This window comes from Metopolophium dirhodum, chromosome 2, assembly GCF_019925205.1.
Source record: "Metopolophium dirhodum isolate CAU chromosome 2, ASM1992520v1, whole genome shotgun sequence".
NCBI classification, from domain to species: domain Eukaryota; kingdom Metazoa; phylum Arthropoda; class Insecta; order Hemiptera; family Aphididae; genus Metopolophium; species Metopolophium dirhodum.
This window is the reverse complement of record NC_083561.1, coordinates 3,084,241-3,111,310: the sequence shown is the minus strand read 5'-3', so window position 1 is coordinate 3,111,310 and position 27,070 is coordinate 3,084,241. Positions and strand designations below refer to the sequence as shown.

The 27,070-nt window shown below is 33.6% G+C and overlaps 2 protein-coding genes across 2 annotated transcripts in view; one reads left to right on the top strand and one right to left on the bottom strand.

Moving 5' to 3' along the window:
- Positions 1-5,652, top strand: part of LOC132939625 (uncharacterized) — a 38,197-nt gene extending 32,545 nt beyond the window's left edge. Inside the window, exon 4 of the mRNA XM_061006897.1 lies at positions 2,252-5,652. Coding sequence (XP_060862880.1) covers positions 2,252-3,127 — 876 coding nt within the window. The 3' untranslated portion in view covers positions 3,128-5,652. The remainder of the gene's footprint in view (positions 1-2,251) is intronic.
- Positions 165-27,070, bottom strand: LOC132939626 (uncharacterized). The gene is made up of 2 exons (XM_061006898.1): positions 25,942-27,070; positions 165-923 (listed from the first exon to the last, which is right to left on the bottom strand). Exon 2 carries the CDS (start codon positions 868-870, stop codon positions 274-276), a length of 597 nt encoding a protein of 198 aa, XP_060862881.1. The 5' UTR covers positions 871-923; positions 25,942-27,070; the 3' UTR covers positions 165-273.

Genomic DNA, 27,070 nt, shown 5'->3' with positions numbered 1-27,070 from the left:
TATGTTAAATTTTTTTATATTATTATTAAACTATGTTATTAAACTTTTGAGATTTAATCACAGATATTGACATTTAATTATAAATGTCTGTTTATGCTTTATAATTAAAGACCGGATTTAATTGCATTAAAAACACTCAAAAATTGCATAATAAAATTGTATAATTGCACCAAAAATCCCATAAAAATTGCAAAATAAATTGCACTATAAAAATGCAAGTCGTATTTATATATGCATTAATTAATATTACATTAATTACATTTAATATTAATTTTACATTTTTGAATTAAAATTGATGATTAAATACATTTCTAAATTATTTTCATTAAAATTAAATCTTCTATTAGTTAAAATATGTTTGTACAACGAGAAACTACGTTCTACGTCAACACTCGTTATTGGTGCATATTTAAAACAATTTAATAAAGTAGGCGTTATATCTAAATTAACATTTGCTTTACCTGACATGACTTCATAGTAACACTTTAAAGTTTTATACCCTTCATTTTTTTCAATTACATACATACATTTTTCCTTAATTTTTCCCCCTTCTGGACCAGGAATGTTTGTTAAAATATCTTCAATTTTTCTAAAAATATCCATACTTTTCAGTAGTTCACTATTAGATTCTTCCAAATTTTTGAGATTCGTGCATAACTCAGATAAGTGTAATTTTATGAATGCTAAACCACATTTGACTGCATTATCTTGTACAAGCAGTTTCAGCTTTTCGACACTTAAAGCATCATCTTTTAAACTTTCAATCACGTTTTTAAACTTTTCAAAATTATTTGCATAGAAAAGTTCAGCGTTTAACCATGTTCCCCATCTTGTAATAATAGGTTCGGGTGGTAAAGGTATACCCGGCATTTCTTTTCTGTATTTATTTATTCTCGATGGTGCTTTTAGGAAAGCTTTTTTTTCTAAAATAAACAAAATAAGTTACAAATGTATTTATAAAATTAGTTAAGAAATATTGATTTGTACATTTGATTACGTGAAATATACAAAATTGAAAAAAATTGCAAAAACATTAAAAATTGCAATAAATTGCAACATAAAATTAAACAGAAAGACAGTAATTAATACAAATCGTGTACATATTTGATCAGATTTGATTTATCTTAACTACAAAAAAAGTTGCAATATCAATTAAATCCGGTCTTTATTTATAATATATTGGGTAATTGCCGTCTATAAACATTTATAAAAACGGCCATTTGGTTGTATGTATTACGTCACTTTGTCTGTCCAGGCGTGTGCTTGACATATTAAAAAGAGCAAAATAGTAACGGTATTAAAATATTATACCGGTGAATTTTTATTAGTTCTATTTCACGTCTTCGCCGATCATCCAAGAACAAACGAATGGTATCAAAAACAAAAGATGAAAATCTCTACTGTGCTACCGAAGCGTTTTGTATTTTAAATTTATTACGACTTTGACTTTGAAAAAAACCTGCAGTAGACATTGTAATATTTAATTTCTGAAGTATAGGTACTGCATATTATTTTTGTTATACTAGATATGAGTATAGTCTGAAAGTGCGTCATCAAAAATGCGTTTTACATTATTAACTAAATTCGCTATCTACCTAGAGTTGTATTTTCTTTAAAAATATTTTGGAATATTTATTTTTTCTTAAATTTAAATGTTTATGTTAAAATTGTCAATCTCTTGTATACCTAACACCGATAAAGTGTGAAGCCCACTACTATATGTTTTAAATTTGGAGGGGCCATTATAATTTACACGTGTGTCTATTCCCCAGGAATAGCTAAAAGGGAAAGTGGAGGGGGAATTCATCCTCGTCCACCAAAAATTATAAAAAATGTACTCGCACCACACGGTTTTTGTTTTTAACCGACAAAAATCATGAAGTAAGGATCACCGGCTAGCACAGTGTTACCAGGTTTTCATTATTGAATATCGCAAGTATCGTATATCAAAATCACCCAAATCAAAAATTAAAATTTTTTTGGTTTGAACATTTTTTTGAGTGATTAACTTTTTTAAATACAAACCATTTTGAGGGGCTACGGTTAGTCTTGAGAGCTTAACCCCTCCCCCCTCCAAGCAACCCCAAATTGCGCTTATGTGGTTATAATCTAATAATATTATAGTCATATTTATAAATAATAATAATGCTGATAATGCCTGTATTATCGTATTGTCGTACTAATGTGCTATAATATGATGATGACAATAACAATAATTGTTTATTTTTTTGGTGGGTCACGCTTTCTGCAGGTGGAGAGATTCATGTCACTGAAATCGCAAAAGCCACAATCGATGGATGAGGCGACGGCCGTGGTGAGTGACAGGCACGCGGACATCGACTTCTTTATATACGCGACGGTGGGCCCGCTGTGCTTCATCGTCGTGCTCGGGTTCTTGTTGTTGACGCTGTACAAGTATGTGCGCAAACATCCGATCCAGTGGCCGTGGACACGCAAGTTCCGGCAGCCGTCGTTCTGGCCGGGTGGCGAACATCAACACCGCCACCGTCGGATGACGGACGAGTGCGGCGGAAGCGGATGCGACTTTGGAGTGTCGTCGTCGGTCGATGACGAGACGTCCGGCGGTGGCGGTGGCTCGGTGAACGTCATATACTCGGGCGAGTTCGAGCAGAGCCAACAGCAACAGCTGTCCGGTTCGTGGTTGGACGACGCCAGTTTCGTGCCTGACGACAGCCTGGACAGGATACGCACACCTACGCTGCGGCGGACGGTTCCACCCAAGAACAAGACGTTCACGGACATGCTACAGCAGAGTAGCGGCGGTGACGGCGATGACACCGGCGTCGGTGTTGGTGCTGCGGGCGGCGGCGGAGGCGCCGACGGAGGCTCCGGCCAACATCTGCACCGTTACCGGTCGTCGCGCGATGGACAGTGCGCGGCCGCCGTGCACCACGCGCAGAGCCCTCGCCTCAGCCGGGACAACAAGCTGCGCATATTGGGATGCAAACAGTCGTGTCTGCTGCTTCCCGCCGTACAACCGGTGGCCGCCGAAAAGACGACGGCGGCGACGACGACGATGTCACCTCCACCGCCGCCACCACCGCTGCCCCCGTTGTCGCCGTCCCAATCGTCGGCGGCACCGGTTGCAGGCGACCGACAGCCCTGAACGCGTACCTGATGAGCAACATCAGAGTATACAACACGCGTGTATACAGGGCGTTTTTAGAATGTCGGTCGGATAAGTGATAATAGCTGGATACATACCGTGGATAAGTGCTCGTTTTTCCACACTCTCTTTGTTCGTCAAAAATTTACAAAACATAAAAAATATGTATACATAAAAAAAGGGTTAGGGGTTAGCCGTTTTCGTTTCTTACACACAAATAAACACACACTACACACACACACACTACACACACACATACGCGAGAGGCGTCTCGAATATATTTCAGTCGTCAGAGGACAATATTATAATATTATATTTTAACATAATAATATTATATTTGTTGTTTAGTACCCGCGTATATATACATAATATTATACAGAGGCACTAAATACCCGTTACCCGCACGAATGTAATTTTACATTACCCTATAAGCGTATTCAATATTTTATTGTCATACATCATACAATAATTATGTACATTGTTGTTGTGACGTTGTTGCATAAACATAATGATATATATTCATATTTTCGTGATTATTTTTATTATTATTGCTATTATTGGTAGAGTCACTAAAATCGAAAAATGCACCTCACGGAACTCATCAACAATATTATATAAATCATAAATAATAATAATTGTTTTTCGTACGTCATTGACCATACATTATAATATATACGTACCACACAGTATAAATTATATATATAGTATACTATATGTACTTATTTATAATTACTCTATTTTATTACGAGCATTACATAATATTTTATATATCAATGGTCTATAATTTACATATTATGTATACCTACCAAATGTATTATATATTAACGACTTGCGGTAGATTCGTCTCAATTTGTACATTTTAGCTACCCGTTTATAGTCATTTCTCCGATAACACACATTAAATTAACTAATAATATGCTGCAGCTTATAAGTTATAATAACGTATACCTATGACAAAGGTTTTGTTCTCGGCGTTAAGACATAGGCTGCGTCTTTGGCATACTATTGTCGTGACAATATTATTGTCTTGTCCTAATAAATTAATTTTGCATAAAAAATAAGCCAGACAAAGTAAATGCGTCGTGATATTATTTTATGTAGTCAGATACTTTAGGCTGTATAATAATCAGTACATAGAGAGTCCCCGTAAGATACTATATATTATATTCATTAGTCGTTTTAGTAAATAACTAGTAATGACCCAAAAACAATTATAAACCATAGATTGTTATACTTAGTGTTTACCGGCTTGGTTTCTTTACTGTAAATAAGTGTGTAGTGATCCCATATTTATCTAGATAGTTAAATTATTAATAATATTAATATTATCTGTATTCAATTATGTGCTATATTTCTTTTGTCATTAAAAATGTATGCATCGTGACAAAGAGTGCGTGGATTGTATAAAAAAAGACATACGATCATTTTTTTTTTTCTAATTTGTAAAATAAAGTTAATGTGTGTAGAACGGTGTCAACACCGTTTACAAGAAATATTAGAGCAAACAGTATTACTATCAACTTAAAACGTACCCTTAGACTAGTTAGACTTAACATTTAACAATATACTAAAATATAATATTATAATAGTTTACAATAAATTTACATAATAATATATAAATATTAATAATAGGTATGTGTATTTGGTAAGAAAATAATAGTTACCTTAACTATTTAACTATACCTTCACTAGCTATAATAAACAAAAACCAAACAATATTCACGGAAATCATTAATAACGATTTTATTGTTGTATTAATTACCGTTTCAGTCGTGTATAGTATAAAATAGAAAAATTAGTTGTGTGACTTGTGTCTGCACGTTATTAAATTATATAACTATAATATTATAACATACAGTCAAATACTCAATTTTTTTTTTGTATACCTATGTGTATTATATTTATTATTTCTATATTTTTGTTCAAAGGTTTTCGTGTTGTAAATGTGATTTGATTTATACCTCGATTAACGGTAAATAAGATTATATATTTATTAGTGATATACATACCTATATACAATGTATATAAAAACTTATTTATACATTATTGTAGTTGAGAACTTAATAACTTATTAAGAATATAATCGTCTTATACCTTGAGATAAGTTTTAAAAAATTATAATTTTTTTCTTTTTTATCTTGTGATTATTAGATCAGTAGACGATTTCTACCATAAAATATTGTAAATGTCTTCCTCCTTCTTTTTGTTGGATAATAAAGTCTATAATTTTAATAATTTCTATTCGAATAGACAATATTCTACTGTTGTGGCCATGGCCTACGCGTATTTGTAGTTTTAATATTCTATACAAATTATTATATTCCTGGACGATGTGAACGATTATTGTATAATATGTTTTCATCAACCATGTTGTTTTAATTTTTAAAATTTTATTAGTTAATTATATTTTAAATTTATAAATTTTATGTAAACATTATACATAGTTAGTTGCGGTTTGTTTCCGCAGATTAATCTCATAAATGTATTGAACTATTATATAATCAATAAAATCGATATTAATAATATTAATTTGTCTACTTAATAAACGTGTGCAAGATAATGCCTTATGTGTGATGAATCATCACTGATGGCTAGTTCTATTTACTTATTAGTTATTATAATTTAATAATATTTACAATAGATGTGCCATGTGTATCATTATTGCAACACACATCTTCTAACTCTACATTTACGAATTGTGCCGACATTTCTTAATTGTTTGATGTTTGACCAGATCGAGTCTTCACAAAACTAAAAAATAATAACACTCAACAGGGCATGACTTGTATTTTAGTAATGTTTTAATCTTTCTATATAGTGTAAATAGAAAAAGTAGGTAGATTTAAACCAATACTAATGTCACTAAGGAAAAAATGAACAAAAATATTATACATATTTTGCTTTGCATATTATATAGGTACTTGTTATGAATGTATACATTTATTTTTGTACAGCTATTCTATATTTTAATTTGAATTTTGAATTTAAAATTATGTGATAGAAGGTATAGTTGCTTTAAAAATGTAATTTCGTTGTTTTGAAATCATATAAACAAAATATGTGTACCCATATAGATGACTTTATGAAAAGTAGGTGCACTATAAATTTATATCTATGTGAGTATTTGAGTCTGTGCTTTAGAGTCTAGGTAATCTTCTACACAAAGGAAAATGTCATACACGAGACAAAACATGTAAGATGAAAATGTGCGCAAACGAGTCGTAAAACTATCAAGGTATAATGGCATTTCGTCGTGTGTAAAAGCTTGTTCCTCAGTTATTTCACATTATATCACGTGGTGCATAATAATCTTACAAAGAGAGTTTAAATACAATTCTATTATATAAGTACCAGAGTACCTACGCATAGAAATATGGGATATAGGTACTACAGTAATTAATACTAAAACCGATCGCTTATGAGCTCGCAAAAATGACAATACACATTGCCATTATATATTTACACAGATATTAAAGAACGAGCATACACTAGTTATATAATATATGTATACATCTCATAAGGTATGTACCTATTTCGTAATATTCGCATCAGCGACAACAGTTACAGTGACTATACAACATACTTATTAAAACTATTTAAATACGAAATAATAAAAATAATATAGTGCATACAAATGAAGACCTGGGGACAATAACCAGACATATTATTCTTTTTTGAAATTGTTCAACAGACAAAAAAACATTGTATTTTAGAATTTTTTGAAAAACGGTAGATTTTAGTTTTAGCGTACATACAGCATATGCACTTATAGATAATGCTTAAATTTTAATAATAAGTTAAGGAAGCTATAAAAACTTATTTGGACATGTCTTGTTGTTGCACCAATATAAAGCCAGACATCTCCATTTATATGATATCTCTGTATTTAACCGTCGGATTTGTCTGGTTGTTACACCAAAGTATATAAACATATACTCAAAGTATTTAGTATATTAATAAATACATCAATTATTTCTTTTATATTTGCCGATCAATGTTAGCTTCTTTATTGTTAGGCCTGGATTAGCTGAAATAAAAAAAAGGTGGATAAGTGGAAGTCGCTCTGCTGTACAGTAGGTTACAAGTGGGTCACTGTAATGGATGGTGTTAAATTTGAATTCAATGATATAAAATCATTGTATAAAAAAACGATTCTGAGCGAAAACGGTCAGTCAGCCTATGATATTACCAAGTATATTTGATGATATTATTGTGAATAAAGTAATTTATATATAACCTATTTACGTGGAGCCTTGTTTTAAATTTTCAATCCTTAGCCATAAAAGTTAAACATTTTATACATTTTTAACTACAAAATAATTAATAAATTATAAATTTGATAAATGTTGTCAAAATTTGAACTTTAAATGCTTATAAAAAAAAATTGTGCCAATGTATTTTTAATATTTTTCAACTGCTATTAGAACGATATATCAGGAGCCTTATATTAAATTTTCACGCTTTTTTACCCAACAAATAAAATTTTATTGATATTTATAGAAAACAAAACTAAAAAAATTGAAAACTGACAATGTCCGTAAACAGCTCAAAAAGAGTCAAAATATTTGGAAACTGTTATGGTGTACAGGAAATGCAATTATAAACATTCAGTCAAAATTTCATGTCCCTACGGTCATTTGTTTTAGAGTTACACCGAAAACCAAAATCGATTTTCTAAAAAACAGATTTTGCGTAAAAATTTCCGTTTTTCCTTAATTTTCCTTTTGTTTTTCACGTTGCTTTTGAAAACTACTGGGAAATTTTTACTTTTGACCCCCCAAAGTATCAACTAGATTCACTTTCCTATCAGAAAAGTTACTGTTGAAGTTACTGTCTTAAAAGGTGATGACAGACACAAAAATAAAAAAAATAAAAAAAAAAACACACATCATTGTAAAATCAATACATTCATTGCTTCGCTCAGAATCTAAAAACTAAAAGTTTAAAATTATAAAAACATTAATTATAGGTAGGTATATAATATTTCAATATTTGGACCTACCAAAATATTAAAACATTTTAGTAATTTCTGCTTATTTAATATACATTATTTAATAAAGTATAATAGGTATGCCACTATTATTAAATTATCATCATCGCCATTATTCTTTTGGCTTTTGAAGGTATACTGTACAGTGTACATACAAATTGCAAGATTTTTAATATACATATTCAATTTTCTTGGGTTTAATATTTTACATATATTATTTGTATTTTATAAAATAATACAAAAATTTGTACAAAATACAAAAATAAATATTTTTAATATATTTTAAATACAAAGCAAATATTATACATAATATATTGTATTTTATACTTGGATTTAAATACCAATTTGTATTTAATTATAATTACTTAGCGTCTTAGCAAGTATAGGTAGTAGGCACCATGTTATTACAATATTATACATTATACATATAATATACGCAAATACTGTATCGAGACCATAACGCTGAACTGCAGCAATCTGCTTGCTATATTGCGTTTTTTATTATAGCATAAACATATTTCATCAATAATAATAATTTGTCATATTGTATAATACTAGTTATTACATAAACTTTACCGACCGAATTCTGGAAGACTACTTGAATTGTATTCATCTTAAATACATTACACGATGCCGCGATGGTTCATATAGGTAGGTATACGTTTTTTTTTTTTATTATTGAAAGCTAACCTCAACATAACAAAATAATGGACTTTTATGAAAATTGTATGAGGAAAAAATAAAACACATTTCAAAATTCTATACAGGTATTCAACTCAAAAACGGTAAAAATGATTTGTATATACTCAATATTGTATACAAGTATAGTTATAAAGTTATATTGTCATTGTGTCATCGTCTATAATATTCCATTGATGTTTTTGAAATTTGATAAAATATTCTAGAAAAAAGTACTTATCAACTCAGAATTCTTCGCTCGGTGATCATCACTCCGACTTACTCGCGGGAATCGACGATGGGGTGCAGTGATTCGACGAGTATAATGAAAAAATTCAATATAATATAGTAATTAGTCTAATAATGATAGTGTTGCAAAACGTATAGTATAAGAATTAATGTAAAAATGTTCTCGAATAAAACATTATCTATGACGACGTGAAAGTATGTGGGTACACAGCCACCAGTGCCTATACTCACATTGCCTATATATATATTTATGTATATTGTATGTATCCATATATATATAAATTAATAAAATTGTGCACAAAACTAAATCGTTTGTGATATAGATATGTAAAGTAAGTTTGTATAACATTTATACCTATATACCCATATTATGTACGTATATTTGCTACGATTGTACGGATTTATCTTACACGCTCACGCTAAACTACTGCCTATAAACACATTGTATTACGTAGGTACCCGAAACGAAATTATTTGCATAGTTTGGTTGCACACGCGTTGCACAGTATGTCACACTGCCAATAAAAATCCAGGATATCACGTAAGTTAATACGTCCATGGTCCATCTCTTAAGAATATAATATAATTATGACGTCCAAGGAAAATGTTTTCTGTATAGTTTTCATTGTAAGCTACAGTTATGTGTTAAAAATAATATTATAAAAAATATTATAATTCTAGCTCAACGTTGTCTAGGCCAAAGATTTGTATTTTTAATAAATATATTTGTACAAAATGTATATGATGTATATAATGTATATACAATATTTCTTCTAATTATAATATTAATAGGTATGATGATATGTAACCAATCGCAAGAATTTAGACAAACAAAAAAAGAATGTATTTTTTCGTAAGCTGAAAAAAAAATCATGTGTGAGCTATACCCTTTAGCTATCTATAGCCTATAGGAGTTGAAAAATCAAGCTATAAACACCCTCCAAGTTTCAAGTATAACTCTTCTACTGATATAACTTTTATTGAAAATGGACCAGTCATTTTTTGAGGCTATTAAATTTAGATTTTGCACATGAAAAAATACAAAATGTTGATTATATAAGTGTATCTTGCAGGTGTTGGTGTACCTACTTACCTCAGTTCACAGGCAAATTTGCGTCGCTTTCGGAACTAATTCCACCAAGATGGACAATTAATTTTGGTGGATTGGATATAGCACTTGGTATAAATCGAACATGGTTCAAACTACTCTTTAAAGATTAAACTTAACTGATATCTACAAGAACAATTTGAAATTTTCACAAAAACAGTTAAGTGGATTTTGAGTATCTACCTATATAATAATTAATATATAGGTACTCAACACTTATATTTGTTTTTAGAAATTATTTCTTTATGTGAAACCATAAACGTGACGATTTAATGAATGCTTTTACCTCATTTGTCCGAGTAACTAATGGCAACAATTTATATACAAAAAAAAAAAAATACTAATTTCTACTAATTATTTCTCCTAAAACCAATAGCAACCATTTATGAACAAAAATTTCCATCGTAAATCTCAAAATCCCTGTTTGAGCACCTCTCCGGTCCAATTGTGAGTCTAAATTATCCAGGGAACCACTCAAACAAACACAAAAAACGTCATCAAAATCGGTTCAGCCGTTTAGGAGGAGTTCAGTGACATACACATGGACCGAAGAAATATATATATAAAGATGTGAGTACATTATAGTATAAATTATATAGGTATGCGTACGTTAAAATATAGCATAGTAAATAGTATGTTATACACCACAAACAAATAAAAAAATATAACCTGTGTGTGTCATAACTAGGGCAGAAGACTTGTAGCATTTGCATATTTTTTTTTGCACAGTCACAAAAATAGCAGAGTGCGAAACAAATGCGTTTCATGCTACCACAAAGCTAGTTTTGAAATTTTATTGTGCATATAAATGCATATTTTACGTTTTTTGTGGTTTTTGGGGCATATTTTGCTTTTTTTTGGTTTTTAGGGCAAATTTTTTCCATTTTATACTTTTAGATGCATATTTTAAATAGTTTATAGGTTTACCAATATTTTTTCTTCGACGTTTTTATTTATTTATTTATACATCCAAAATACGTTGATATTATCGACGATATTTCTCGAGATTTGCCGATCTAATGCCGCAATTTGTCGGGTTATTAATTTTATTTATAGACAGATAAGATAATATTGTTCAACGCACAAAATGTTATCGAACGGGCCACGGGGACGCCTGTCGCAGACATCGGACTTATTCATATTTCAGTAATCGCTGTGTTTCTCAACGGTCAACTAGCGTTCGCGTTCAATTTACTATTTATTATACAAAATGCCTAAAGTTAAAAGGTCTTTATTTTCACAATTAAACAATTATGTATCTGAATTCGGTCCTCAAGTTTTGAAGAAGTATCCAGTTAAGAAAACCCATAAAATAAACCCAAATAATTCAAATAATTAATTGTAAGTTGTTAAATAAAGTTGTAAATAACATTTTCTCATCGAAATAATAAGTACCAACAGAAAAATTCTTATTTTTTATACTTAAGTGCATATTTTTAATGCATATTTTGTATATTTAAATGCATATTTGGTGACTTTTTAGAGCTACAAGTCCTCTGCCCTAGTCATAACGCACGCCTGAAGTGAATACGGGAATGGTAGCGACTAGCGGTGGATATGGTTTAATTGATCGATAAAATACAAATAACATTAATATATATTTTGATGTGCGGTAGCAACGTTGTTACCGTATATCATACTTAGTCGTATTTGACCACACAAATACGGTAATTACCGTACACCAGCTGATTGGCCTGATTACACGTAGCAGTAACTGCAAACTACCGGTGCCCACCTCCTTTCCTGAGCCACAGAATACATTTAATACAGAGCACCAGACCCCGTACGGGATGCACAGTACGCCCCTCTACTTTCGTTTACGAATTCCTCGCTACACTAAACGATATTCAAAAACAAATGCAACATTTTTTTTTTTTATATAAATCTAATCAAAGTTAAATATTCATTTAAGTATTCGCTTCGGACGTGTGTACTGAGTACTAACAAGAATTGCACGCCACGTTTCACAATTTGATTGCAGTGTCAGTTCAGATAAACTTCGGATAACCCATTAGGCCCGGGTGGCCGGACCTACAGGCACCACTCTTTAGGCCAGAAAAAAAATTTAAAATTGTTAAGTGGATGTCACTTTGCTGTCACAAGCGGTTCACTGTAATGGATGGTATTAAATTCTGAGCGAAGATGGTTTGTCTGTCAGGATATTTTAATATATTTACATTGTTATTACTTATTATTAATACGGTAGACAGTAAGTTCAATTAATATTATACGATTACAAAAAATTATATTTATTTAATATGTAATTTCGTTCAAATTTGAACATAAAATAACTATAAAAAAAAAACTGTGTTTTTATATTTTTTAGATTTGTTGGTTACAGAACAACCTACTTATGTGGAACCCTGTTTTTAATTTTCATTCCTTAACAATAAAAGTTAAACATTTTATACATTTTCAACCACAAAATATTTTTAAATTTTAAATTTGATAAATTCTGTCAAAATTCGAACTTTAAATGCTTATAAAAAAAAATGTGCCAATGTATTTTTAATATTTTTCAACTATAATTGTAAAAGTATATCAAGATCCTTGTATCCTTGTATTTTAAACAAAATTGAATTGACAATTATAGAAAAAAAAAATAAAAAAATTGAAAACTGAAAATGTTTATAAATAGTTTAAAACGAGTGAAAATATTTTGACATTTTTATGGTGTATAGAAAATGCTAATATAAACATTCAGTGAAATTTTCAAGTATCTACAGTCATTCGTTTTTTAATTACAACAAAATAAGAAAATCGTTACATGAGAAATCGAGTGAATATCAAATATTGTAAAAATATTAATTTCAAATGCTCATAAAAATTTAATTTGACTTTCTTGTAAACATTTTTTTTTTTGATAAAGGTAGACAAACTTATGAATAATCTTGTATTACATTTTCAAATCTTAGATTTAAAAAGAAAAATTTTTATGAATTCTCAACTCAAAATAATTTGCTAATTTTCGTGATTTTTCCGTATTTTGTCAATATTTGAACTTTAAATGCTTTTAAATAAAAACTGTGACTAAGGATTTTTATTTTTTTTTATCTGCCTTTGAAACAATAACCTAGGAGCTTCCTATTAAATTTTCAAGCTTTTTTTACCCAACAGATAACATTTTATTGATATTTATAGAAAAAAAAAACTTAAAAAAATGGAAACTGAAAATGTCCGTAAACGGCTCAAAATAAGTCAAAATATTTGGAAAATGTTATGGTGTATAGAAAATGCTAATATAAACGTTCAGTCAAAATTGCATGTATCTACGGTCATTCGTTTTAGAGTTACACCAAAAACCAAAATAGATTTTCTCGAAAACAGATTTTGCGTAAAAATTCCTGTTTTTCCTTAATTTTTCTTTTGTTTTTCACGTAGCGTTTGAAACTACTTTTTGCTTTTGACCCCCCAAAGTACCAACTAGATTCACTTTCCTATCAGAAAAGATACTGTTAAAGAAAATCCAAGCACTTTAACTGTCCTAAAAGGTGATGACAGACACAAAAAAAAATAAAAAAACACACATCATTGTAAAATCAATACATTCATCGTTCCACTCTGAATCTAAAATAAATACATGTGGCAGGCCAGATACCCAGGCCAGCTAATAGTAAATGTATTAACATTTTTAAAATGTTCACCAACAATTTTTCCCATCGTTTTGGCGCCGCAGTCAACGTTTAAAAAGCTTTATAAAGCCTATAAAAAAGTGACACAAAATATTACATGCATTTAAATAAAACAAAGCCTTTGCAGTTTGCACATATTGCACGTATAAAAAAGGAAATTTACACGATAAATAGATCTAGAATAACTTACTCCGTACTCTGTATACCTACTCCGTTTGTTTACTCAAAATTAAATATTCAAAATACAATTCTAGTAAATTTGTTAAATTCTACAAATTATCTCAAAGTGATTTATTTTCACGACAAAAATTGGATTTTGATTTCTAAAAAAATCATTTAAGATTACCTAACACCCAATATTATTATGGTCCAAATATTTTTCACGTATAGTTTGTATTATTGTTAATTTTATTATTGTTATACAACATTTAAATACATTTATTATATAATATTATAATTTATATTTATATTCTAATCGTATTCTTTCTATACAAATCAAAAACAGCTGTGATGAGACAAATGCGGCCACGATAAATTTGAAACGAGACCTATATAAGTAGGGTTTTATAAGAGACACTTCGTTAAAACGTCAGTGCGCTTAATGCTTGCCCGATTTCTGTCATTTAGACAGTTATAAATTACTGTATTGCGCGTTAAACAGCGTACGCCGTTCAGCTAAAAGTAGGTACATCTGCCCAATAAATAACACTGACACATTGATGGCAGTGTCAACAGTGAGGAAAATTATCTCTTTAAAGATTTCGACAATCGATGTATAAGGTAGCTACAAGATTAATTTCATATATAATATATATTGAAGAATTTTGTTTTTCTGCTTTACTACAGGAAACTTTCCACACTTATTTCGCGTTGGTAAACTATACACTTAAACATAAATATCTATATATGTATGGTCATTACAGTTGTATTAGAAAAAATCGTTATTCACCGAGGGACAGTTTTTCAGTTTGTCATTGAATTTATCGATGGAATGTTTTCCAAAAATTAACCACCTAATATCAATATTCTTCGTGAAATTATGGTTTTAATATTGATTTTTTTTTGTAGATTAAAATTAGGTTTTGTTACATTTAAACAAAAATGATTTAAGATTTTTAACATAACCCAAAGCAATTTAAAATCTTCAAATTGAATGACTAAAGTAGGATGAATATGTAGGTTCTGGAGCTCCTTCCCCTTAAATTTTACATGTAAAAGCATAGGCTCCTCTGTATAGGCAATTCGTAGTGCAGGCTCCTCCGAAACTAGTATTAATTACTCAATATACGCAACCTGCAACACACATAAACGCGTCAAACATTACAACCGCCACCCGATCCGAAACGTGACCGACATAAATTGTACGCCTTCCCCTTCAAATACATTACCTCCTCTTTTATTTTCCCTTTAAAAAATATATATATAATATTCTGATGTACATTTGTATCGACTATATCATACATACATACATACATACATACATATACGTGTATATTTACTTAAGCAGCATTCATGCATACATATAGACTAGATTGATTATTTCAAATAATAATTTACATCAAATATTTTCGATATATAATTTATTTAATAGCTAAGTTCTTAAAAATATATTAATTATTATATATTTACAGTAGATACATAAAATATATGTAATATTATAAAAAATACCATACCCCTGCCTAATTACCATTAAAGGCATATAATATACAGTTTAGTTATTAAATGCATCTAGACGCATGCCCACCACTATAACGAGTCATTATTACGAGTCTCGACGACCGATGCATAGTTGATAAAACCATTTGCATTAAAGACTTTACACATATTCATCACACAATTCTCATACAGCTGAAGTGTGATCCACCGTCGAATGACGTTAAACCGTAGGTATTGGTGTTAAATAAGTAACACGTAGATTACGTTATACTAAGATTACCGATTTATTAAATTAGACACTTGTTGTAACAATGTATATAATGCTTTTATAAGTTGATATTAATACTAAATATTTCAATTAAACACAAAAGAATTAATGTATATATAATTAATGTAATGAATCTATATAAATACTGACACTGAGAGGTTCTGATTAAAACTATATGAGGCTCTGTAATTAACTATAAAAGATGCTCTGACCAGTAACGCGGGTGTTACTCACTCTTTTGACCTTACACGACTGCCGTCCGCCGGGCGAGGCCCGCCGAAACGGTCCGTCCAGGCCTCTAAGAATGTGCTGACCCAGCCCTTTCGGTCACGTAGACCATCGTGAGAACCGAATCGGTCACACACTCGTCTTACCCCGATTCAACACATGTATCCCTATATATGTATTACATACATACATACATACATACATACGCGTGCATGCATATACAACATACCCCCAGCGTTAAACTGGAGCAGTCCTTGCGACCTTATTTACTACTCCATAAATTTCTTACACTACGGGTACACCTAGTTACAATACCGCCACATGGTGTCTATAATGCTTAAACTTACTTAATTTATTCTACACTCAAGGCAATACATTTTTTTTTATACAAACTTAAGGGTTAACTTGTTCATTGCTTGGAATATTATCCGCTACCTCTGGACTATACATTTTTATGACCTTGTTCTTAAACTTAACAACAACTATACTTATGGTTAGAGTTATGAATAATATGGATATGTACATAACTGTAAAGTGAAATTCAACTTTAAATATAAATAGAGGTTCCAATGACTTACGTTGGAGGTTATTTATTTAGATTGCCTTATGTGCTAAAGAGTTTAGATTTTTTATTTGGTTTAAGTTTGAAAAATGTTGGGATAATACTGATGGTATAATCTCTGCTAACAGAGAGATTACACTGACTTTTGTATTTTCTGGGATTACGTCTGCTTGTACATTTCTAATGTTTTTATTTAACGGTACGAGTACAGAATTTTCCGTAAAAATTTCACATGACAATGAGGTGGTCAACCTACCACGCCCGAGATCTCCACGGTATAGCTTTGAAGAGGTTCTAAACAGGTAATCGTACACGTGTGTGGTTGTGCATAGTACAACCAAGAATTGGTTTTTGACAATCGATTCCAAATGGGTGTGTCTAATGTTACAAATTTAATTTTACAATTTCCTAATGTATTTTGCGAGTTAGACAACCGTGAAATTTCACACAAACTAGATCCCGTTCGGTGGTGTATTAGTTGATCACCCTTACAAAGAGTGTATAATTCTAGCCTAATACATAGTTCCCATTGACTTAATTCTAATACAAAAAAAATGTTCATTATTATTACTTAAAGCAAGGTAGTCGACTTCAGGGTCAGTTAAAATTACTGTATCTTTGTCGTATGGAATGGGCAGAGAAACGGGGTGATACATGGTATATTCTTCGTTACTTACCAGAGGAATATCTATGGAAAATACTAAATGATCGTCTCTATGGAAAATTGCTATTTCCGAGATTCGAATATGCTCTGTTAGAGATTCGGTGTTTACTACTAACGGGAGGGTGGTTCCTACTGGAAGATTAATTTTTATTTCCCTTAATTCTGTAAGTAGTTTGCTCGAAGTGAATACACTGGTGTGAATCTTGCCATCCAGGGCAGAGTTAACTATGGACATTAGATTTTGGGTTTCGTAGGCATATTGATTTAATATAACCTCGAACAGGAACGATTGTTCCAGTAATCTTGACCTGAATTCTACCTTATTGAGCTTCTGGATGATCTGCTTAGCTTGTTCTTGTAAAAACTGACAGTTTTCCTCGAGTTTCTTCTGGTGTTTAGACAATTGCTTCATTTGATTTTCTGTTTCCACCTGAACGATTCTAGTCCTCTCCGGAATTAAGTTTAAATCCTTGATTTTGCTCTCGCTTAATGCCAAGATTTTATCGAAAATAAACTTCGTATCGATCTTTGAATATATACCATATAGAAAATTCGTCATGCGTTGAATTTTGCTGCCTAATCCTCGACGCGTTCTTCCCCCTTCTGAAGAATTGTAGCCAATTGAAACCATCATGTTACGATGATTGGCCTCAATTTCATACATGTAAGGTAACGTTGCACGAGCAAACGTCTGAACGAACTGATCGCAGGTGGGCGATAACTCTAAGAATCGCTCAGTCACCTGCTTACAGATCTCCACATTGCCAAATTTCCTGCGAAACATGAGGGCCGTGCCCTGGCTCATTTTCACGTCCTGGGATATGCAATGTGCGAGGCTGTAGTCTGATGGTGCGTCGAATAAATCTCCCGATTCTTCTTTTACCCTATTATTGACTATTGACTTGCCTTTTATTAGTTCCAAGTAGGTATCAAAACTGACTTGGGTAACTGGGTTAGATGTTCTGTTCATCATAATTCTCCCCATACGGCTGAGTGCATCTGCATTTGTGTTTGCGGCACCTGGTTTGTAAACCACTTCGTACTGATATTCTGACAATTTAATTCTCCAACGCATGAGCCTGGATCCAGGGTCCTTAACATTAAATAGCCACGTAAGTGGCTGATGGTCTGTGTAGATCTTGAACTGTCTGTCCAGTAGATACGGCCTAAAGTGCTTGACTGACCACACGATGCTTAGTAGTTCCTTTTCCATGGTACTGTAATTCTGCTCGGCCTTGTTCAGCGTACGAGATGCATATGCAATGGGAAGATCTTGCCCTATTTCCCGGCCTTGTGAGATAACACTCCCGATTGCATACTGACTCACATCGGTTGTCAGAATAAATGGTTCCTCGAAGTTGGGATACTGAAGTATTGGAGCTTGAATGAGTTTCTGGATGAGCGCTTCAAATGCTGCCTGGCATTCTGCAGTCCACTCAAAAGGTTGTCCCTTCTTCAATAGGGTTGTTAACGGTTTGGCTATCTGGCTGTATGCTTCTATGAACCTTCTATAATATCCCGAGAGTCCTAGAAATTGCTTTATCTCAGTTGGGTTCCTTGGTACCGGGTGATCTCGAACACAGCTGATTTTTGCCGGGTCTGGTTTTACACCAGTATCCGTTATCAGATGCCCAAGGTAAACTACTTCGCGCCTGAGGAATTGACATTTGCTTGGCTGGAGTTGGAGGTTGAATTTTTGAAGCCGTTGGAATACTTCTTCTAATCTGCTCTCGTGTTCGGGAAGATCCGTTGCATAGATGATTATGTCATCTAAATATACGAACGCCTTGATGTCGTTAAGTCCTGCTAATGCAGTGTTCATAAGACGTTGGAATGTACTGGGTGCTCCGCACAACCCAAAGGGCATCCGGACAAATTCAAAATGGCCTTTGTCCGTTGAGAATCCCGTCTTCTCACGATCTTGTGGTCGAATTGGTACTTGATGGTACCCACTAGCGAGATCCAGTGTGGAGTAATATCTGGAACGTCCTAGTTGGTCCAGGATCTCATCGATCCTTGGAATTGGAAAAGCGTCTCCGATGGTTAGTTTATTAAGTTGCCGGAAGTCTACGCAAACCCTGAATTGTGGTTTCCCGTTCGAGTCAGATTTCTTAGGTACTACGACTAGAGGTGCATTCCACGGCGATTTTGATGGTTGAATAACATTATCATCTTCCAATTTTTCCATTTGTTCGATTATTACCTGACGGTGAGCGTAGGGAAGTCTATATGGCCTGATGTTTACAGGAGCCGTTTCCACAGGAACCTTAATCTCATGCTGGATCGCTGTGGTGAATGGAAGAGGCTGGCCGTCCAAATTGAATAATCTATGATACTTCCTACACACTCGAAGCAGGCTAGCTCGCTCTTCATGATTTAGATGGTCTGTGTGAACAACCTGAGATATGTCCGCTATACAATCTTCCTTATTTACACTGTCTTCCGATTTCGAACATAAATGTGTGCTCGCTCCTTCAAAAATGTTATATTGCACACTTTCTAGCTGAGGTGGTGTGAATTCAACGGAATCACTTGATTGATTTATCACCGACACTAATATTTGGCCATTTTCCACCGTGTTTAGGGCATTTCCTAACAGGATACTACCCTCACTAATGTTTTGCGCGTGAATTATTAAGGCTGTGCCATCTTCCTTGTCCGTTAAGATAGGTATAAGTGTTTCCGATCTCGGCTGGATAGTCAAGATTATTGGGGAAACCGCGGACTCTGGAGGTTCTGGATTTGCTAGATTTTCTGGATTTTCTGGATCTTCTGTTGATAAACTGGAGTTTCTGAAATTGATATTGATGCCATTGTCCTTGAAAAATGGCGCGCCTAAAATTCCTGATTCCGTAATCGGAAAGTTGTCGTGAAACACTTGAAATTCGGCATCTGTCTGCTTTGTCCCAAGTTGAACTTTTAAAGTAACCGATCCTATAGTGAGTACTGGTTGCGAATTGATACCTTTTAGCTCATAGATTATTTTCTCGTTTACCAATACCTCTTTTCTTAATTCCGAAAGTTTGATTATATTTACATCGCTTCCTGTGTCCACTATAACTATTACTTCCTCTTGGACACACTGTACAATTTTGAGCGAAGTTGAATTATTTACGAGTTTTGCCAAGAAGTGCAGGGTCGCTGCAGACTTATGACAGCGCTCTGAATCTGTTGAACCGAACGTGCGCTGACTGGGTTCGGTTCTTCCCCGTTTTTCATACTCTGATTCTCCGTCGTATCTCCCTTTGTGCCCTGTTCCTTTTTTCCGTTAACATACTTTCTTTTCCAACACTCCTCAAGCTCGTGTCCTTCCTTCTTGCAATACCTGCATAGTGCATATCATTACCGTTTTTACGGCGGTTTTTGAGTTCGACTGTCCACTTTGCTGGCTGGCTTTAAATTTTGCTTGGTCCCCTTGTGATGCTCTGCAGTCCCTGGCGAAATGATTCGTCCTGCCACACTTGAAACAGTCCTTATTTGAGTTATTGCTTCTACTGTGGTTTCCTTGTTTAGACGTTCCGAGATTAGATTTCCCTGACTGCGGTTGCTGACTTCTGGTATTCGTCTGCAGACTGAATAATTGTGTCTCCTTTGCCAAGTTTTCTTCTGTTAGCCTCTTCCAACCCAAAGGCTAACGCGTCACTTAACTTCTTCGGACCTCGAGCCTTTAATAGTAGCCGATAAGATTCTGGTAACCCACTTATAAAGACGTTGAGTACCTGATTGTGTAATAGCCTGCCAATATCAGTTCCATTCGAATATTCTCCTGCCTCCATTGTTGCATTGATCAAGTCATGCAATAATTGTTCCATTTTATCATAGTATTCTTGCACTCCTTCATCAGGGCTCTTCCTACACGTGAGTAATTTAATTTGTAGTTGCGGTAATAGCTTTTTCGTTTCTGATATTTCCACAATATTTTTCCGGAACTCCTTGTATGTTCCGGAAAAAACCGGACGGTAAATGTCAGAAAATAATAGTTACCTCAGTGGACGATGGTCCATTACAATATTTGATTAACTGTGAGACTGCATTGGAAATGTGGGAGAAACTGCTGAGTATTTACGAGCAGAAGTCTGAGGCAAGTATACATTTGCTTCAACAACAATTTTTTAGTTATTCAAAGGAGTCGACAGATGACATGTCGACGCATATTTCTAAATTGGTCAATTTAGAAAGGAAACTGAGAGTAGCGGGTGAACCAGTTACGGATAACATGGTTATGACAAAAATACTAATGACATTACCAAAAGAATATAATCATTTTTACAGTGCTTGGGATTCAGTCCCAACGGGAAGTAAAAATATAAATAATTTAACTAATCGGTTGTTGATTGAAGAATCACGGGTTATCCAGATCAAAGGTGAAGTTGGTGAACAAGAGAAATTGAGTGCATTTCCAGCCAAATTTCAAAACAGATCCGAAGGAAAAAACGGCAGTTATGGTAAAGGTAAAAAGCAATTTACTAATAAAAGTAATGTTAAATGTTATTACTGTGGTAAAATTGGTCATTATAAAAGAAACTGTAAGAATTTTCTAAGTAGTATGAAAGGTGGGAAAACCGGTACTACAGGTACAAATTTAAATGCATTTGTAAGCGAGTCAATGATAAATGAAACTACAACAGATACGTGGGTTTTAGACTCAGGCGCGTCGGATCATATGAGCGTGAACCTAGAATGGTTTACAAGTTATGAACAATTGAAATATACACAACGGGTAACAATAGGTGACGGAACAAATCTGTACGCAACAGGAAAAGGTAATATTAATATATTATCATACGTGAACGGTAATTGGAATAAAAATTACTTGGCAAATAAATTGCACGTGCCGGGATTAAAATTTAATTTATTCTCGTGCGGGTCAGCGTTAGACAAAGGTTTAGAACTAACGTCAGACAATAAAACGTGTGTGTTCAAAAGAAACGGGATTCCTGTATGCATAGGCACAAGATGCGGTAGGTTGTTTGAATTACAGATCAAAGTCGAAACACCATCGAAAGCTGAATGTTATGCGAACATTGCAGTAGAAAAACGATTAGAAGTATGGCATAAGCGTTTAGCTCACAAGAATATTCAATACGTGAGGAATTGTTTGGCAAAACATAATATTGATTATTCAGCCAAGGACGATCAATTTGTATGCAGCGACTGCATAATCGGGAAACAACACCGTCAATCGTTCAGTAAAAGTGAGACCGAATATTTTAACGTCGGCGATTTAATACATGCAGATTTATGTGGACCGATGCAGAGGGACTCTATCGGTATGTCAAAATATTTTTTATTATTTAGAGATGACTACTCACGTTACAGAACGGTATATTTTATTATAAATAAATATGAAGTAAAAAATATTATGGAAACATTTATAAAAAGTGTTAAAACAGAAACAGGATCTAAGGTCAAAATATTAAGGACAGATAATGGGTTAGAATTTGTAAATAAGGATATTACAGGTATTCTACAGAAATATGGCATACGACACCAAACTACGGTAGCATATACGCCGGAACAGAACGCGAAAGTCGAGCGTGATAACAGAACAATCGTAGAAGCTGCCAGGACAATGATATGTGCGAAAAATCTTGACGTATCATTATGGGCAGAAGCTATGAACACAGTGGTTTATACACTTAATCTAACCGGAACGAGTTCACAGAATGGTAAGCCACCTTACGAGTTATATTATAAAGTCGTGCCAGATATTAAACATTTACGAGTTTTTGGTACTGCGGTATATACACACATACCAAAGCAAAAACGTCAGAAATGGGATCCAAAAAGTGAAAAAGGAATATTTGTTGGCTATTCGAACAGCACGAAAGGTTATCGAAAACAAATAAAATATCCGTGTGCAGAGATATTATATTCGAAGACGAATGTAATAATTATGAAAATGTAATTGCTGACACATTAGAGTTTACAGACACTCAAATTAATTCAACGGGCGTGCGTGAGAAGGACGAAAACATAGTCGATGATAGAAATGTTATGGTTCTACGTGACAGGAATACACTTAAGAAGCCGGACAGGTATAATGTTCAGACTTTTATTGCTAACTGTGTCAGTCCATTGAATTATGATGAGACAATTACTGGGTCAAACAAAAATGAATGGAATAATGCTATGAACGACGAAATTAATTCATTACACGAAAATCAGACTTGGACTCTAGTCGATTTGCCACAGGATAAAGTTGCATTACGAAATGCATGGGTGTTCAAAACCAAATATAAAACTGACGGTAGTATAGATAAATTTAAGGCCAGATTGGTCATTAAGGGTTGTTCACAGAAATATGGTATAGATTACCATGAAACATTTTCGCCAGTGGTCAGATACGAATCAATTAGGGCGATATTCGCAGTAGCAGCTGTGGAAAAATTAATACTACGACAATTCGACATCAAGACAGCATTTCTGTACGGAGAACTACATGAAGAAATATACATGGTACAACCACCAGGATACGAAGATGGATCGAATAAAGTATGTAAGCTTCAACGTAGTTTGTAGGGCTTAAAACAAAGTCCAATATGTTGGAATACACGCTTTAAGAATTTTTTGAATGCATTTGGTTTACAATGTACCGAAGCGGATGCATGTGTATTCAAAGCTGATAACAGCCAAATTATTCTTGCAATATTTGTTGACGATGGTTTAATCGCGGCAGATAATGAAGATATAATAGATGAACTTTTAACAAACTTGGAGAAAGAGTTTGAGGTTAAAAAGGGAAACTTAGAATATTTTCTAGGTATGCAGGTAAACTTAATGAAAAATGGTTCATTATTTGTGCATCAGACAAATTATGCATGTAGCATAATTAATAAATTTAATATGCTGGACGCCAAGGAACTTTCAATTCCGATAGACAAATCACATACTATTGAACAAAAGGAAGAATCGGAGATATTAAGTGAAGAAATACCTTATAGGCAGGCAGTAGGTAGCTTACTGTGTTTATCACAGGTAACGAGACCAGACATAGCATATGCAGTAAACTTTGCTAGTCGTTACTTAGCAAAACCAACTAAAGCTCATTGGAACTTGGTAAAACGGATTATACGATATCTCAAACGAACATTTAATTATGGCTTGTATTTTAATCACAATACACAACTGTCATTAGAAATATTTAGCGATGCAGATTACGCAGGTGACGTTCAGACACGACGTTCAACGTCAGGATTTCTATTCAGATACGGGTCAAGCATAATTTCATGGACATCGCAGAGACAACATTGTGTGTCATTGTCATCGACAGAGGCTGAATATATTTCGGCCAGTGAAGCTGTAAAAGGGATCATGTGGATTACGCGGTTGATAATAAGCTTATCAAAAACAGGTGATAAACAACCGGCATTATTCATTGATAATCAGAGTGCTATTCGTTTAGTTAAAAATCCGGAGTTTCATAAGAGGACAAAACACATAGACGTACGATATCATTTCATACGGGAGAAATACGAAGAAGGACAATTTCAACTACAGTACATTGGAACAGAGGACCAGATTGCGGACATTCTAACCAAGCCTTTGGTTAAGGAACGATTCGAGAAGTTGCGGTCAGCTGTAGGAGTGACTACAATTAAAGAAATTATTAATTGAGGGAGGGTGTTGAAATATACAATTAATATTAGTATTCAAACCATGTAAATACACGTGCGTGTACAATGTCGTTTTCTAATAGATACTTATGCATTTCCGATATAGCTGTGTAACACCTTTACTATCGCTTTCTATATTATATACGGATACGGGATGGCCTCGATTGTTCATATAAATAGGGCCTTTGATGTATGTAATAACCACTTGCACAGACGCTGTCATACCGAGTGTACGCGGTGTGTGTGTATAGTCACAGTTTAATTGTCCAGTTGTACGTTATTATATATTATACTTATACATAATCATATTGTCGTGTTATTACTTATTATATTAATGCTAACATCATTAGTCCGTCAAGCTACAAATTAGAGGCATCGTTGTTCATGATTTCTATCTGTTGCTCTGACGGTTTTTGCCTTTTTGTACTTCCTGAATATTTTTGATGCTCTGAATATGGTTGAGGTTCTGGGTGTTCCGTGTGCTCCTTGTCTTCTCGATGCTTTGGATGTTCTGGACTTTTGACTTTTTGATGTTCTTGATGCTCTGAACTTTTGACTTTAGGAAGCTCTTGGTGCTCTGAACTTTTAATTTTCGGTTGCTCTGGATGTTCTGAACTTTTGATTTTTGGTTGCTCTGGATGCTCTGAACTTTTGATTTTCGGTTGCAATGGATGCTCTGAACTTTTGACTTTTTGATGCTTTGGATTTTCGGTACTGGTTTGAAGCTCTGATGTTCTGCCCGACGTTGACTACGCAAGAAGTACCTAGCTTCACCTAAAAGTTCGTCTGTTCGTCCTAAGGTGTCTCTTGCCCTGCGCAATACACTATTCGGCTCATATTAGTCCCCACTTGAGGGATCACTACTGGAGCTATCAAAATCAATTAAATCTGTGCTAATATTATCGTCCGATCCTGATTTCGACATACACTAGCTATAAAGTTCCCACTATTTAAAAGCAATAATAAAAATAAAATAATAATAATAAAAAAAAAAAAACCAAGAAAATAATTTTGAATTAGGGATAGCAGTAAATAGTGTTTGAGGAAGAATAATAGAAAACGAAAATCCAACGTAATTACTGTCCCCGTAGTAATAAAAAAAATATAATTCGTGCTACCCAATCGTAATACTATTCCCTTTGTAACAATAAAATGAAACTTACAAAATTGTGCCTAATAAATATTGTTGCATATTGAATTGTAGTCGACTGTTGTTGTTTATTCTCGATAACGCTTCTGTAGATAGCGGCACGATGTTGTTGATACTCTGACCCACTGACACGGTGGCGTTGACCTTGCCCTACTCCTGCGGCGGCGTCGCGTACTGCTCCTCGACGATGACACTGTTCAACACGGCGGCGGCGACGACGACGACGACGAAGGCGATGACAACCGACCCCTCCTCGCTCGTGTGTACGGGACGCTGACCCACAGCGTATGAACGATTTACCTTGGCGGCTACGGCGACGCGTATGAATATTATATATGACGCACAACAACGAAACTGCCAGCAGCGCGTATCGAACGAATTAACACTATTTCTTAGATCGTATTTTATATGATCGGGTTGCCTCGACAGCGGCTGCGGGACTGCCAGCACGCCCGTCCGGTAATGAATTGTATAGATGTACATAGTATACACCGGCGTATATACATATATATTATATCCGACCGGCCGAATGTATAATGTAACACGCCGTTACGATACTGACGACGGCGGTGCGTATTTTTCCGATATACACTATATTTTTTTTAAATATGTATACTATATATATACCTTTAGACACTCGAGTCTCCGACTATTGAACGTGATTGCCTTATCTTCCTGTACTGATTTTCCGTAGTGATTTTCTGACACCAAGCCGGTTGAAACCAAACGGCGGTGGTCCACGTAGGTTCTTTAGTGATCTCCAAAATTGCACTGTCACAAAATAAATTATGACAATTTTTCCCTTTTAGAGATCCCACCGCTGCCACCAATGAAGTGTGATCCACCGTCGAATGACGTTAAACCGTAGGTATTGGTGTTAAATAAGTAACACGTAGATTACGTTATACTAAGATTACCGATTTATTAAATTAGACACTTGTTGTAACAATGTATATAATGCTTTTATAAGTTGATATTAATACTAAATATTTCAATTAAACACAAAAGAATTAATGTATATATAATTAATGTAATGAATCTATATAAATACTGACACTGAGAGAGGTTCTAATTAAAACTATATGAGGCTCTGTAATAAACTATAAAAGATGCTCTGACCAGTAACGCGGGTGTTACTCACT

Excerpts from the sequence above, each read along its gene's own strand:
- LOC132939626 (XM_061006898.1), bottom strand. The coding sequence starts at position 870 with ATGCCGGGTATACCTTTACCACCCGAACCTATTATTACAAGATGGGGA.